Genomic DNA, 15,819 nt, shown 5'->3' on the forward strand with positions numbered 1-15,819 from the left:
CTCTACAAAGTATTGAATAGTTATGCACGCTCAAGTTTTCTGTTTTTTTGTCTTATTTCTTGTTTGTTTCACAATAAAAAAATATTTTGCATCTTCAAAGTGGTAGGCATCTTGTGTAAATCAAATGATACAAACCCTCAAAAAATCAATTTTAATTCCAGGTTGTAAGGCAACAAAATAGGAAAAATGCCAAGGGGGTGAATACTTTCGCAAGCCACTGTACAGTAGCATAGGCCTACTGTACTTTCAGTTTGATGCCGGCATTTGAAGTCATCCTTGTTGTGGATTGAAAGCCTGTATTGTGTGGCTTTAATATTTCATTTCGAAATGCTGTCAAGATGTTTATGCATTTGAACCTATTCAAATAAGCTTTTGTTGAGCTGAGAAACGTTTCTTTGATGTGTAAATTATCAGACTATTTGTTTTACTTCTTGAAAACATTGGAATAAATGCAATAATCTGTGGGCCTAATGTAGGCTATATGCTATCTAAATTAATTGAAAAATGAAAGATCCGATGGTGGAACTCCAAGAGCAAACTTGTATTCGAGGCTAATAAGTCCTCTTAAGTTTTTAATTTCCACCTCAAAATCTCCAACCTGAATCTCAGCATATAGTGCTTATTTTCTATTTTTTTGTTTGTTTTCTCTTTCATTGGTGGAGTCAGTTAGCATAGCATCTATTGATGATTGCTAGGTCTGTGCATGTTCTATGAATCAATTTAGCCTACCTTGTATCATTTATAATCATGTTTTATGTTGGACATACCCTCACAATCTATGTCATTGTTATTTGTCCAATGATTGATACTTTCTTAAGGGTATTTTTTTAAGGAGTGGTGGCAGTCCCACTCCTTTTGTTGAAGAGATAGAACAGTTGTGGAAAGAAGGGGAAGATAGGGGGAGGGTGAGTCAAAGGGCAATGGGCTGGATTCGAACCCATGCCGACTGAGGTCACTAATAATTTATTCTGCCTATTGCTTGCCTTGAACATAATAAAACAATTGATCTAAAAAAAACAATATTTTCCCTAACGAAAAATACATCTACCACCTACAAATATGCCAATTTCTTATATTCCACATAAGAATTCACACGAGAGGCGCTGTAGCCTGCACGCAGTGACATACTGTAGCTACGTACTTTTGTGTGGCTCAAATTTTGTAATGGACCATATACAAAGCTCCATCTCTCTGTTTGTTTATGTTTCCTTCATTTATAGAACCACAAGTCCATTCTAAATAACTGAAGAGTGTGTGAGTGTGCAAGAGTGTCCTTGTGGGGACCTAACATCCCCCAAAATCCCCACAAGGATAGTAAAACAAGGAAAATTCTCCCTCGTGAGGACATTACCCACGTCCTCATGAGAACCAAGGCTATTTTAAGCTAAGGGGTTAGTGGTTAGGTTTAGGAGTTAGGTTTAGGGTTAGGGTTACGGGTTAGGTTTAAGGTTAGGGATATGGTAAGGGGAAGGGTTAGGGTTAGGGGTTAGGGAAAATATGACTTTTTCGTGCAATCTAGACCCATAATCATTATGCTTAATTTGCTGAAAGAATATGTACAGTATCAGTCAAAAGTTTGGACACACCTACTCATTCAAAGGTTATTCTTTATTTTGACTATTTTCTACATTGTAGAATAATAGTGAAGACATAAAACTATGAAATAACACATATGGAATCATGTAGTAACCAAAAAAGTGTTAAACAAATCAAAATATATGTTTTATTTGAGATTCTTCAAAGTAGCCACCCTTTGCCTTGATGACAGCTTTGCAAACTCTTGACATTCTCTCAACCAGCTTCATGAGGTAGTCACCTGGAATGCATTTCAATTAACAGTTTTTCCTTCTTAATGCGTTTGAGCCAATCAGTTGTGTTATGACAAGGTAGGGGTGGTATACAAAAGATAGCCCTATTTGGTAAAAGACCAAGTCCATATTATGGCAAGAACAGCTCAAATAAGCAAAGAGAAACAAAAGTCCATCATTACTTTAAGATATGAAGGTCAGTCAATCCGGAAAATTTCAAGAACTTTGAAAGTTTCTTCAAGTTCAGTCGCAAAAACCCTCAAGCGCTATGATGAAACTGGCTCTCATGAGGACCGCCACAGGAAAGGAAGACCCAGAGTTACCTCTACTGCAGAGGATAAGTTAATTAGAGTTACCAGCCTCAGAAATTGCAGACCAAATAAACGCTTCACAGAGTTCAAGTAACAGACACATCTCAACATCAACTGTTCAGAGGAGACTGCATGAATCAGGCCTTCATGGTCTATTGCTGCAAAGAAACCACTACTAAAGGACACCAATAATAAGAAGAGACTTGCTTGGGCCAAGAAACACGAGCAATGGACATTAGACTGGTGGAAATCTGTCCTTTGGTCTGATGAGTCCAAATGAGAGATTTTTGGTTCCAACCGCCGTGTCTTTGTGAGATGCAGAGTAGGTGAACGGATGATCTCCGCATGTGTGGTTCCCACCGTGAAGCATGGAGGAGGGGGTTTGATGGTGTGGGGGTGCTTTGCTGGTGACACTGTCTGTGATTTATTTAGAATTCAAGGCACACTTAACCAGCATGGCTACCACAGCATTCTGTAGTGATACGCCAACCCATCTGGTTTGGGCTAAGTGGGACTATCATTTGTTTTTCAACAGGACAATGACCCAACACACCTCCAGGCTATGTAAGGGCTATTTGACCAAGAAGGAGAGTGATGGAGTGCTGCATCAGATGACCTGGCCTCCACAATCCCATGACCTCAACCCAATTGAGATGGTTTGGGATGAGTTGACCGCAGAGTGAAGGAAAAGCAGCCAACAAGTGCTCAGCATATGTGGGAACTCCTTCAAGACTGTTGGAAAAGCATTCCAGGTGAAGCTGGTTGAGATAATGCCAAGAGTGTGCAAAGCTGTCATCAAGGCAAAGGGTGGCTACTTTGAAGAATCTCAAATTTGTTTAACACTTTTCTGGTTACTACATGATTCCATATGTGTTATTTCATAGTTTTGATGTCTTCACTATTATTCTACAATATAGAAAATAGTCAAAATAAAGAAAACCCCTTAAATGAGTAGGTGAGTTTAGTACAACTGCCACAATGGTATATAGTATCATAACTCAATAATTAAATATATTTTAGTATTTTCTAAAGTCTAGCAACCTTGCCAGCAGGCATGGCAGCTAAAATAGTTAGACAAGCTACTCTAACTTGATTGATAGCCTGAAATGTCTTGGTAGCTAGCTAGGAGGTTGGGAGATTGGGAAACAATCTAGCTGGCTAGCTAATGCCAACTTCATAAAATTGCTAGGTGGCTAGTATTACAGACAAACAACAAAACATTTTAGTTGTATTTATTCAATAGCCTACATAGCTTGATCAAATTAATTTACAAACATACCTCCTGCGAGTCCTGCCCATCACCGGCAACTAAAATCAAATCAAACGCTGTGTGTATCACTCGACACTCTCTCACCTCCTCCACATGATATTGGCTGTGTCCGAATACCCATACTAGCGTACTACATACTTAAATTACATACTATGTACTCATCGTCACATACTATTTAGCACGTACTGTTTAGTAAAAAGTATGCAGATGCCACAGCCGCAACGCAATCCATTGTGGAAAAGTGTGCATCGAATTCTACTAGATGAAGAGCCGAAATGAGTATAACATCCTGGCATTTGAACCATACTACAGTTTCTAAAGTTCACATACTCTTATTTTTTCGCATACTGAGAATGCGTCATGCGTGATTACGTTGTTTCCCATTATTCATTGATTTCAGTAGCGCATCCTCATATCTAATTGATCAGCTGTTGTCAAAGCCGAAAAGAGTATGACATCAGGGCATTTAAAGTATATTCGATTTTCTAAATGTCTCATACTATTAAACTTACTTTTTTTGCATACTCAAACAGCCTAATATTTAGGACACCAGTATGGGTATTCAGACATGGCCAGTGTCTGCACGCACTAGAGCAGGGATTGGCTACTCCAGTCCTAGGGGGCCTAATTGGTGTAACACTTTTACCCCAGCCCCAGATAACACATCTGACTACAATAATCAACTAATCATAATCTTCTGTTTACAAAGCAATTAGTTTAATCAGCTGTGTTTGCTAGGGATTGGGAAAAAGTTTGGCACCACTCCAGACCAGAGGACTGGAGTTGCCCATCCCTGCACTAGACTATCTAGCATTCTGTCTAGCATATCTCTGCTCCACAGTGCACCTTGGAAGGAACCACATACTAGGGAGAATACATTTTTATGATAAAACGTGGGCTTCAAAATTAAGTTTAGTAATTAATTTAACATAAAAATGTTTTTTAAACAGGACAAATCTGAGGGGGCACGTGCTCTTATGCCCCCTATAGGCGTGATGCCTCTGTTAAGTTATTTCTCCTATGTCTGTCCACAGAGTTTCCTTAGTTCTGTTAGTATTCCTGACAACCCAGCTGGCTGGTTCCTCTGTCTTTCCCAGCGTCTGACTCAGTCCTCAGATATTCCTCAGGCCTATGGTGGACTGGCGAATTCTTCTTCTCTCTGGCTCTCTCTCTCTTTCTCTGTCTTGACTGCACCCAACTCTGGTCTGTCATCCAATATAAATATTTAACAGCCTGGCTGTGCTTGTGAGATCAACAACCAAAGGTCACATCCCTCTCTGTTCCCCTCTCTCCACATCATCTCCTCATCAGAGAAAACCCACTGTTCCAGACTTTCAGCATTATGGCACATGACCATCACCCATCACACTAACCATACTTTAAGAAAGGTTTCTGAGATATTTTGTAGGTTATAGCATTGGCGTCAATGTGGCTTAAGTCACATCACTAGTTGTGGCTTTGTTTGAATGTTAAACTCTTGAATTGAGCTACCTCTTGAATTTAGAAGTTCTCACATTAGGCCATCTGTTGAAGATTGTAAGCTATTTAACATCATGTTGTCCTAAAAAACGACAAATCATTGACTCACCTTGAATACTTCCCTGTATTTGAAGTCTCCTGCCATGCGGTCATTTGTAGGAATAAATCAACATTCATCATTGTGAGCTGGTGGATGTTGACCGTTGTTCTTCATTAACAACACAACACTGCTTAGTGCTCACATTAAGAATTAACCCTGTAGTGTTTGTAATAGGCCACTAGATGGCATCCTATGGCCACAGGTGGGTCCAAATGCATGACGCTCATAGAGTACATGTTCAGGAGCTGTGGAAATAAAGTCCAATATAAGGCCTTTTTGTTGGGAGAAGAGACCACCACAGAATCAAAATCTCTAAATATCTAGACAATTAAAGATGCGCTATGCAGAAATCGCTCTGCCATTTCCTGGTTGCTAAAATTCTAATAGTTCGCCTAATTTCAGTTTATTTAATTTAATTTATTTTACCTTTATTTAACTAGGCAAGTCAGTTAAGAACAAATTCTTATTTACAATGACGGCCTACACCGGCCAAACCCGGACGACAAAACAAGTAAGTATCATGTAGAGAATCATTATACCATCTAAACTGCTGTGAAATACTTTCCATAACCAAAAATATTGTATTTTCAGCTGTTTGAAGCTGGTGTACAAAACCAAAAGTAGAAAACACAAAAACGAAACTTAAGAATGGGAAGCATAGAAGTAGTGTACATAGAACAGATCTACCGCTTCTTAGACTTGTTTTCGCTGAGAACGTCAGATCTATAACACCCATTTCTATGTGAATTTGGTCGGTTGCCCGAAGAATTACATATTGCAGCTTTAAAGAAATAGATAATAAATAATACTAAATAAACAAGTCTTATAATTCATAAAGTTATAAGTGCTAATATGAAAAAATCAAGTGCATTAAGGGAAGGGTAGTAAATGCTAATAAAACCTCCCATATATTTGAAAAGAAAACACATTCAAAGATCTTAAAGTATCATGCAAATAAAACAAGTACAAATTAAAGGTAAAAGAAAAGTGTAAGTGCTAATATAGGCAAATGAAGTGCATTAAGGGGAGGAGAGTAAGTGCTATAGAAGCCTCCCTTAAAGTATCATACAAATAAAAGGAACACACACTAAAGATCCAAGCAAAGTATTTATAAATAAATAAATCATTATTAAGTTTAGGGTTGAGCTGGAGTGTGGACATGAAGCTAGGGTTAGGGTTATGGTTAGGGTTAGGGTTGAGCTGGAGTGTGGACATGAAGCTAGGGTTAGGGTTATGGTTAGGGTTAGGGTTGAGCTGGAGTATGGACATTAAGCTAGGGTTAGGGTTATGGTTATGGTTAGGGTTAGGGTTGAGCATGGATGTGGACATGAAGCTAGGGTTAGGGTTATGGTTAGGGTTAGGGTTGAGCTGGAGTATGGACATTAAGCTAGGGTTAGGGTTAGGGTTAGGGTTATGGTTAGGGTTAGGGTTGAGCTGGAGTGTGGACATGAAGCTAGGGTTAGGGTTATGGTTAGGGTTGAGAAGGAGTGTGGACATGTCACGACTTCCACCGAGGCTGCCTCCCCTCCTTGTTTGGGCAGGTTTCGGCGTTTGTCGTCACCGGCTTACTAACCACTGCCGCTCCCATTATCATCACTCCACTTGTCTTGTCTTGTTAATCACACACACCTGGTTCTCATCCCCTCATTAGTCTGTGTATAAGTGTTCCCTCTGCTCCCTTGTCTGTGTGGGTGATTGTTCCATGTGAGAGTAGAGTAGCGCGGTTGAGCTACTCTCTTATTGTATTGCTGGGGTAGATTTATTCCCCTATGCTTGTATATCGTTTGGAGTATTTCCATACCGTGATTGCCAGGGTAGAGAGTTTCCCCTGTGCCTATGTTTGTATGTCGCTATCCAGCGCAACTGTGACGGAAAGGAATAAACTCTGTATTCAGTGATTTACCCTCCTGCGCCTGACTCCTTCTATCACACTCATCACAGGACATGAAGCTAGGGTTAGGGTTGGGGTTAGGGTTGAGCTGGAGTGTGGACATGAAGCTAGGGTTAGGGTTGAGCTGGAGTGTGGACATGAAGTTAGGGTTAGGGTTAGCGTTGAGCCTGGATGTGGTCATGAACTATTCAAAGGCGTACGGCCCTAAACAGAGACAGAAAATATGTTGGCATGCAGATAATCATCCGCATCTACCCAGTAACTCTGTGTTATTAAATGTCTTTGTAATTAAATGTTATAATCAGAAATATGTATCATGGTGAGCTGCATAAGTACTTCTTCACTAAGGGAGCAGACCACACTAGTCCCAGTAACAGCTATATTCATGGCTTTTATTACACATATAAAACACATATATCATTCTACAACACACAACATGTCTTAAATAACAGATACAAAAAGTAGACAGTAAAAACACAGTAAGGGTTAGGGTAGTAAATATAGAGTCTAAAAGGCAGTGATTGATATTTGGTCCTAAAACAGTTATATATCAAACAGAATAGTTATCACCACAAGAAGTCCCTCTTATATATGTAATAGATCACAGTCAAGTAAAGTAAAGTGCATGTACAGGAGAATATAGTTTTACACATTCAAGTCTTTTTTGCCTCTGTAGCTCAATTGGTAGAGCATGGTGCTTGTAACGCCAGGGTAGTGGGTTCGATCCCCGGGACCACCCATACGTAAAAATGTATGCGCACATGCCTGTAAGTCGCTTTGGATAAAAGCGTCTGCTAAATGGCATATTATTATATTATTATTATTGTGCAATTTATGCCAATTGTAGCATATCTGGCAGGTCACATTCATTATCTTCCTCTTCTCAGCCTTATTGTGGTGCACTAGGTACAGTAGTGTCCCTCAACAGCATTTGATCATATCATCATATCAGTTTGTCATGTGATGGTCTGTGCCTGGGGCGTTTAGTTTGCAGGAAGCTCTTGATGTTCTGGCGACACAGAGGGCAGGTTCCAAACTCTTGGATCACTCTGGTGGCACACTGGAGACACAGGCACTGGTGGCCACACTGCAGGGTGATACAGGCCTCCTGGCTCATACACACCGTGCAGTCCTCCACACTCTCACTGTCTGCAATCAGGACAGATATGCTCAGTTACATGAACTGTGAGGTCAAGTGGGACCCGGCTCGGCATGGCTTTGAAGTTAGGGTGGTTAGTGGTGTGGTGTCCATAAGGTTGGTCACTCCTATGTGAGGCTAACATGTACTGTACCCACAGTATGTCCTTGAACTAGTGTGGCTTAGATGTTTCTATAAATGTTTCGCTACACAATAGTACAAGTGTGTAAAATGTTAGCCTTGGGAACATTTTTGGTTTGCCAAGCAGAAATAGTATTGAATGTTTTTATTTTAAGAATAGCTAGATGAGATATCAAGTAAATACATTCAAATGAAGGATATTTTATATTAAAAAGAATTAAAAACAAGATAGCAGGAGTTTGTTGTATCATTGTGACGCTTACCTGATGTCTGCTTATTGGCTGGACAGGGAAGAAGACATCTGTCATGGCTGTCATCACAAATTTGCTTCACATTCACATAGCTTTCTACATTGAGCGAGGTATGTCTCTGATGAGCAGAACAGGAGGAATGCAGTTGAGGAGCAGGACAGGATTTTCGATTCCACAAAAAGTATTTCTTCTCCGAACCTACAAGAGATAACCAGATGTGTAGTTAGTCACTGACAGTTGGACATCAGTAGCCCTTTCCTGCATTCAATGACCAAAAGCGCCCTCTTTGCCTCATGGGTGGAATGTTATTAATATTTTTCATAATTTCATAATTAATAAAGATTTTTTTTTTTTACCTGATGAAAATCTGATGTTTCTATGCCAAACAGTTTTGTCTTCTGTGATGTATATAAAGCATAATATTGGGATGCAAACTCAAAATTTAACATTTCAACTCTATATCTGACATGGTACAGGTGTCTTCTTTTTTTAAGCCCATAACCATGTGTGTGAGGTGTATACTTTTGTTTCAAAGTAGATTTGTTTAGGACTACCAAGAATCACTCTGTGTGACAGAGTAAAATGAGAAGGACAGACAGACTGCACTGTTCATTCATACATGTTCCATTGATTTCTGAACTTACCCAGTAAGAGCACAGAGCAGGTCTGCCCATACACATCAATTATGGCCCACAGGGGCCGGCTGAGGTCTACTCCCTCCAGCAGTTTGTGTTGTCGGCCGTTGGCATTCCTGAAATACACTGTACCGCCACAGGAGACCCAGAACTCCAGCTCTGAGCTTGCCAGGCAGCACGTCTCAGGCACAGGAGCGACCCAGTGACCAGGGATGTCTGTGAGGTCTGGGATGGCCAGGGAGGGCAAGGCTCCGGCAATTGGAGGTACAGTGGTGAAGCCCATACGCATGGCTCCATGCCAGTTCAGCTCACACCGCTCCACTCGCAGACGCACCCTCTCCTGGACCCGTACCGGGCGGCTGCTGAACACCAGGCCATGTCTGAAGGTACCCCCAGTCCTGTCTGCCCGTCTGGCCCCCTGGCTCAGGCTCACCAACGCCCCCACCGCCTCCCTATGGAAGGTCAAGGGGCCCAGGCAGCGGGGTCCACAAACGTGTGCTGGCTCAGACTCTAAAGGAGATTTAAAAAGGGGAAGTAGGGTTAATCAATGGAATGCTACAGTACCTCAGTCAGCGATGAAAAAGATAGCTGTTGTTGACAGACATAAAGATGAAAACGATCAAAACAACATAGAAATGAATATATGAAGGTGACTGAGAATTAAACTGCTTTACTGCTTTACTGAAATTGATTCTATGCAAGCCAACAAAGTAGATTGCATCAGTATAGGAAAGTATGTTGTCAAAGAATCTTAAATGACAGCAATTCTCATTTAGGGATCAATACAAATACTGAATGTTACTTGCAAAAGAGGATATGAGATTATATTAGTGTTATTATTCTTTTGGTTTTGCGTTAACACTGCCAGCAAGAAAGGCAGTTACAGTATGTTGATAGATAAATACAGGAGAGTGACCTGGTTAAGGAAGAGGCTTGTTTACATCACATACCTGTTTACAGTGCCCTCAACAAGTTATCTGATTTGTCTTACATTAAATTGTATCTCCCCATTAACCTGTCCTAAACTTTCATTCATATTAATAATAATTTAGCCCCCTCTCACCCTGGACCAGAGAAGCCTCTGCATAGCAGATTTCTTGTTAGTAGTAAATCTAATTCCTAGTCAAGCCATAATAACAATACAAATAAATAAAACAGATTATATGGCTGGTTGCCAGAAAATCTCATTCAATTGTTTATCATAAATTACAGATTGGTCTTCCTCGAGGATCTGCCACAGCCATGGGTAACTGGCCATGTACAGGATGTCAGTGCTGTGAATTAATGGCGTTGCTGTCATCTGTGCCTTCCAGAACCCCTTGACGTAAATGTGTATGATTAATTGAAGGAAAAATATTTTAATGTTTGTAGATATAAAGATGAACTTGACATAAGACCGTTATAATATAAGTGGTAGGTCTATATCTATTAAAATATACTACAGGTATAATTTTTCTCCTATTACAATTACAACACAGTTGTCATAATTTATCAATAAAGAGACCATCCTTACCAAGGCTTCTGCTGACCATCGTATACAGTTTGCTCTTAGTATCCTCTGTAATGTAATGCATAGCCACATAGTACACCTACAGTAGGTTGAGTAGTTCTGAGGTGGTGGGAGTGTTCGCTGGCTTTATACTCCTCTGTCTGCACATACCTGTAGTTTATACACAAAACATGACTCATCACAAGAAAATAAAAAAGGGAGGAATAAGGGGCTGGACAGTACCTACATTCTAACAGAAGAGACCATGTTTTTATTTGTTTTATCTAACACCATTTTCTGTGTTATCCAACACTTTGAGATCTTTGAGAACAGTAAAAATTATATATTTTTAAAGCATGACAAAACTAAACTGTGGGAAATGAACCAGAGTAAATAATTACTGCTTAACCAGAAATTACATTAGTCTTTCAACAATAAGGAATTCCCCCATGCTCAATGACTACACATGTAAAGCAGGTAGTTACAGCCTCCAATGCAAACAACAGAATGCTGTATGCCTGGAGCATATTCCACATACAGTACCTGGTTCACATAGGGGAGAAGAGATGATCAGGAGCCTAGTTGGAATTTCCACTAATAGAGCAATACAATTATATAGGTGACAGGTAAAGAATGTGGTCTTCTTCAGGGTTTTTGTTTATCTATATTGGATCATTTCTTTGTTCAGCTCCTGTGAAAAGTTACAAAATAAAAAATTCAAGAATTGTAGGTGCCACTTTCAAACCATCGCCATATCCACCACATCTTTTGTTCATAGGGAGAGGAGAATTTATAATAGTAACTTGCCATTTTAAAAATAACAAAAGAAGTAGCCACCTAAACAGATCACCGACCATTTCACCGACCATTTCGAATACCACCGTACCTTCTCCGCTATGCAATCCGGTTTCCGAGCTGGTCATGGGTGCACTTCAGCCACGCTCAAGGTCCTAAACGATATTATAACCGCGATCGATAATAGACAGTACTGTGCAGCCGTTTTCATTGACCTGGCCAAGGCTTTCGACTCTGTCAACCACCGCATTCTTATTGGCAGACTAAATAGCCTTGGTTTCTCAAATGACTGCCTCGCCTGGTTCACCAACTACTTCTCAGATAGAGTTCAATGTGTCAAATCGGAGGGCCTGTTGTCTGGACCTATGGCAGTCTCTATGGGGGTGCCACAGGGTTCAATTCTTGGGCTGACTCTTTTCTCTGTGTATATCAATGACGTCGCTCTTGCTGCTGGTGACTCTCAGATCCACCTCTACGCAGACGACACCATTTTGTATACATCTGGCCCTTCATTGGACACTGTGTTAACAAACCTCCAAACGAGCTTCAATGCCATACAACACTCCTTCAGTAGCCTCCAACTGCTCTTAAACACTAGTAAAACTAAATGCATGCTCTTCAACCGAACGCTGCTTGCACCCGCCCACCCGACTAGAATCACTACTCTCGACGGGTCTGACCTAGAGTATGTGGACAACTACAAATATCTAGGTGTCTGGTTAGACTGTAAACTCTCCTTCCAGACTCACATTAAGAATCTCCAATCCAAAGTTAAATCTAGAATCGGTTTCCTATTTCGCAACAAAGCCTCCTTCACTCATGCTGCCAAACATGCCCTCGTAAAACTGACTATCCTACCGATCCTTGACTTCGGCGATGTCATTTACAAAATAGCCTCCAACACTCTACTCAGCAAATTGGATGTAGTCTATCACAGTGCCATCCGTTTTGTCTCCAAAGCCCCATACGCTACCCACCACTGTGACCTGTACGCTCTTGTTGGCTGGTCCTCACTACATATTCGTCGCCAAACCCACTGGCTCCAGGCCATCTATAAATCACTGCTAGGCAAATCCCCGCCTTATCTTAGCTCATTGGTCACCATAGCAACACCCACCCGTAGTCTGCGCTCCAGCAGGTATATCTCACTGGTCATCCCCAAAGCCAACACCTCCTTTGGCCGCCATTCCTTCCAGTTCTCTGCTGCCAATGACTGGAACAAATTGCAAAAATCTCTGAAGCTGGAGACACTTATCTCCCTCACTAACTTTAAGCATCAGTTGTCAGAGCACCTTACCGATCACTGCACCTGTACACAGCCCATCTGAAATTAGCCCGCCCAACTACCTCATCCCTATATTGTTATTTATTTTGCTCATTTGTACCCCAGTATTTCTATTTGCACATCATCTCTTGCACATCTATCATTCCAGTGTTAATACTAATTGTAATTATTTTGCACTATAGCCTATTTATTGCCTTACCTCCATAACTTGCTACATTTGCACACACTGTATATATATGTATTTCTGTTGTATTTTTGACTTTGTTTTGTTTTACCCCATATGTAACTCTGTGTTGTTGTTTTTATCGCACTGCTTTGCTTTATCTTGGCCAGGTCGCAGTTGTAAATGAGAACTTGTTCTCAACTGGTTTACCTGGTTAAATAAAGGTGAAATAAATAAACAAACAAAAAAAAAAATCTTACCTGCTACTGAGAATCAGTTGGGGTTTTTCCATTTCAAACGTCCAAAAAAAAAAAAAAAAAAAACTCAAGATGAAATTCTACATTTGAATCTCTGCAGCAGCTCAGACATCCATGATTGATTCAGTGAGCTGGTAATCTGATAAAGTAGTCTCTACTGGGCCAGGGCCAGGGCCAGGGCCAGGGCTAGGTCTCTCACAGGGGACTTGGCATGGTGGCAGTGTGTTGACCTCATTGCAAAATAGGCTAATGGCATCACTTCCCTCTCAACTGTACCTCATTTCAAACTGTTGTTTTTGAGATTATCTTGAAAATGTGCAATGGTAACTCAAAAAGCCTATGTCATTCCAACCTGGACTCATGGGTAGATATAACACAGTAAATGTAAATCTGTCTCCCTCCATTTAGTAGGATATGTTACGTTTCGTATGTTATGTGGTAATTTGTGGATGTCATTCATCCATTTCATATGATATGTTACGAATTACAATTCGTATGATATGTTATGAATTGCAATTCATACAATATGTTACTAATTTGCAATACATATGATATTTTAGGAATTCCAATTTGTTGTGGCTAATGTTAGCTAGATGGATAACGTTAGCTAGGCTAGGGGTTAGGGTTAGGAGTTAGGTTAAAAGGTTAGGGTTAGGGGAAGGGTTAGCTAAAATGCTAAGTAGTTGCAAAGTAGCTAAAAAGTGGTAAGTATATGCAAAGTTGCTAATTAGCTAAAATGCTAAAATTGTTCATGATGAGATTCGAACACGCAACCTTGGGCTGCTAGACCCCGACAAACCTTCTGTCTTATGTAACCATACCCAGTGGTGGGAAAAGTACCCAATTGTCATACTTGAGTAAAAGTAAAGATACCTTAATAGAAGATGACTCAAGTAAAAGTGAAAGTCACCCAGTAAAACCCTACTTGAGTAAAAAGTATTTGGTTTTAAATATACTTAAGTATCAAAAGTAAAAGTATAAATAATTTCAAATTCTTTATATTAAGCAAACCAGACAGCACCATTAAAAAAAATATGTTTTACGGATAGCCAGGGCACACTCCAACACTCAGACATAATTTACAAACAAAGCATGTGTTTAGTGAGTCCTCCAGATCAGAGGCAGTAGGGATGACCAGGGATGTTCTCTTGATAAGTGCGTGAATTAGACAATTTTCCTGTCCTGCTAAGCATTCAAAATGTAGCGAGTACTTTTGGGTGTCCGGGATAATGTATGGAGTAAAAAGTACATAATTTTCTTTAGGAATGTAGTGAAGTAAAAGTAAAAGTTGTCAAAAATATAAATAGTAAAGTACAGTACAGATACCCCAAAAAACTACTTAATTAGTACTTTCAAGTATTTTTGCTTAAGTACTTTACACAACTGACCATACCAAACATAACATATCATACTAATTTCAGTGTCCCGGATTTATGTTTGCTATGTTACGTCTAGTCTATAAGACCAGGCTGGTCATTCAAAACAAGGAAAATTGATCCAGTCATGTCAACCATTTGTGGTTATAAACCAAACTGCTGGAAACCCACTGCTCATATTGTGTTAATTTAAATATACAGTATGAGAAACAGTGAACACAGTAAATTGGTCAGATTTTTTTTTGAATTTGGCTGCCCTCTGTTGGAGGTTGTGGCATCAGCAGGTTCAGCATCATGTGACAGGATACAGACCATCCCCATTTACATTCCAAAATCAAGTCACCACTTTTGGAAAGTTACTGGACATATTGATAGTAACCAGAAAAAAGTAAAGAGAAAAGTGAGCTAGTAGCAACTTGTTAGATCTCCCTTCCCTCAGGACAACTCTAAAGGTCAGAATTACACAAGAATATGCCATGCTTTTGGCGTTTCCCATTAGACTGCTATTAATCTGTCCTGGCAAGAGCAAACAAAATCAGTGTTATGAATGTGTCATGAATTTGACTTCTGCTAAATGTGCCTATACAGACACAATTATAGAACTCAGAGCAATATGTGTGCATATTACAAATAGACTAGTTGATAATAATAATAATAATAATAATAATAATAATAATAATAATAATAATAATAATATTAATAATCATCATTATTCTCTAATCATTTGTGAGTGTACTTTCTGTAATAAATATTCCCTTCTACATGCTGTAAGGATTTGAATTCATTTTTTTATCCTAAATAATAACTCAAATATATATTTTTAAATCAATTCACTGTTTACATTTATATTTCCATAGAGCATTAAATACATTAGAATAAAGATGAGGGAAAAACTAATGGAATAGATACAGAACAATGACTCCATTAGAGATTGTGCATAAAATGGACAGAGAATAGTCACAGAATGCAACAACATAATAATCAAACTTAGATCAAAAGAGAAATCCAATGATATATTTGAGCGACAATAAGCTTTATAATAATAACCACTATTCACAATATCTTACGAAAAAGCTAAAGATGTTTTTCATTTTACCTTTATTTAACTAGGCAAGTCAATTAAGAACAAATTATTATTTACAATGACGGCCTACCAAGAGGCAAAAGGCCTCCTGTGGGGACGGGGGCTGGGAATAAAATGTTTAATGTAGGACAAAACATACATCAAGACAAGAGAGACACTACAACACTACATAAAGAGAGACCTAAGACAACAACACAATATGGCAGCAACACAACATGACAACACAACATGGTAGCAACACAACATAACAACTACACAACATGGTAGCAACACAACATGGCAGCAGCACATGGTAGCAGAACAAACATGGTACAAACATTGTTAGGCACAGACAACAGCACGAAGG

The 15,819-nt window shown here is 39.6% G+C and overlaps 1 protein-coding gene across 1 annotated transcript; it reads right to left on the minus strand.

Moving 5' to 3' along the window:
* Positions 1-7,231: 7,231 nt before the first annotated feature.
* Positions 7,232-10,598, minus strand: LOC311140905 (E3 ubiquitin-protein ligase NEURL3-like; the record flags this gene model as incomplete). Its single annotated transcript, XM_084176177.1, has 4 exons — positions 7,232-8,008; positions 8,402-8,587; positions 9,034-9,534; positions 10,538-10,598. 4 exons carry the CDS (start codon positions 10,596-10,598, stop codon positions 7,803-7,805), a joined length of 954 nt encoding a protein of 317 aa, XP_084032303.1. The 3' UTR covers positions 7,232-7,802.
* Between the last annotated feature and the right edge of the window lie 5,221 nt (positions 10,599-15,819).

The sequence above is a fragment of the Coregonus lavaretus genome (genome assembly GCF_964263955.1).
Source record: "Coregonus lavaretus genome assembly, chromosome: 14".
Lineage (NCBI taxonomy): Eukaryota > Metazoa > Chordata > Actinopteri > Salmoniformes > Salmonidae > Coregonus > Coregonus lavaretus.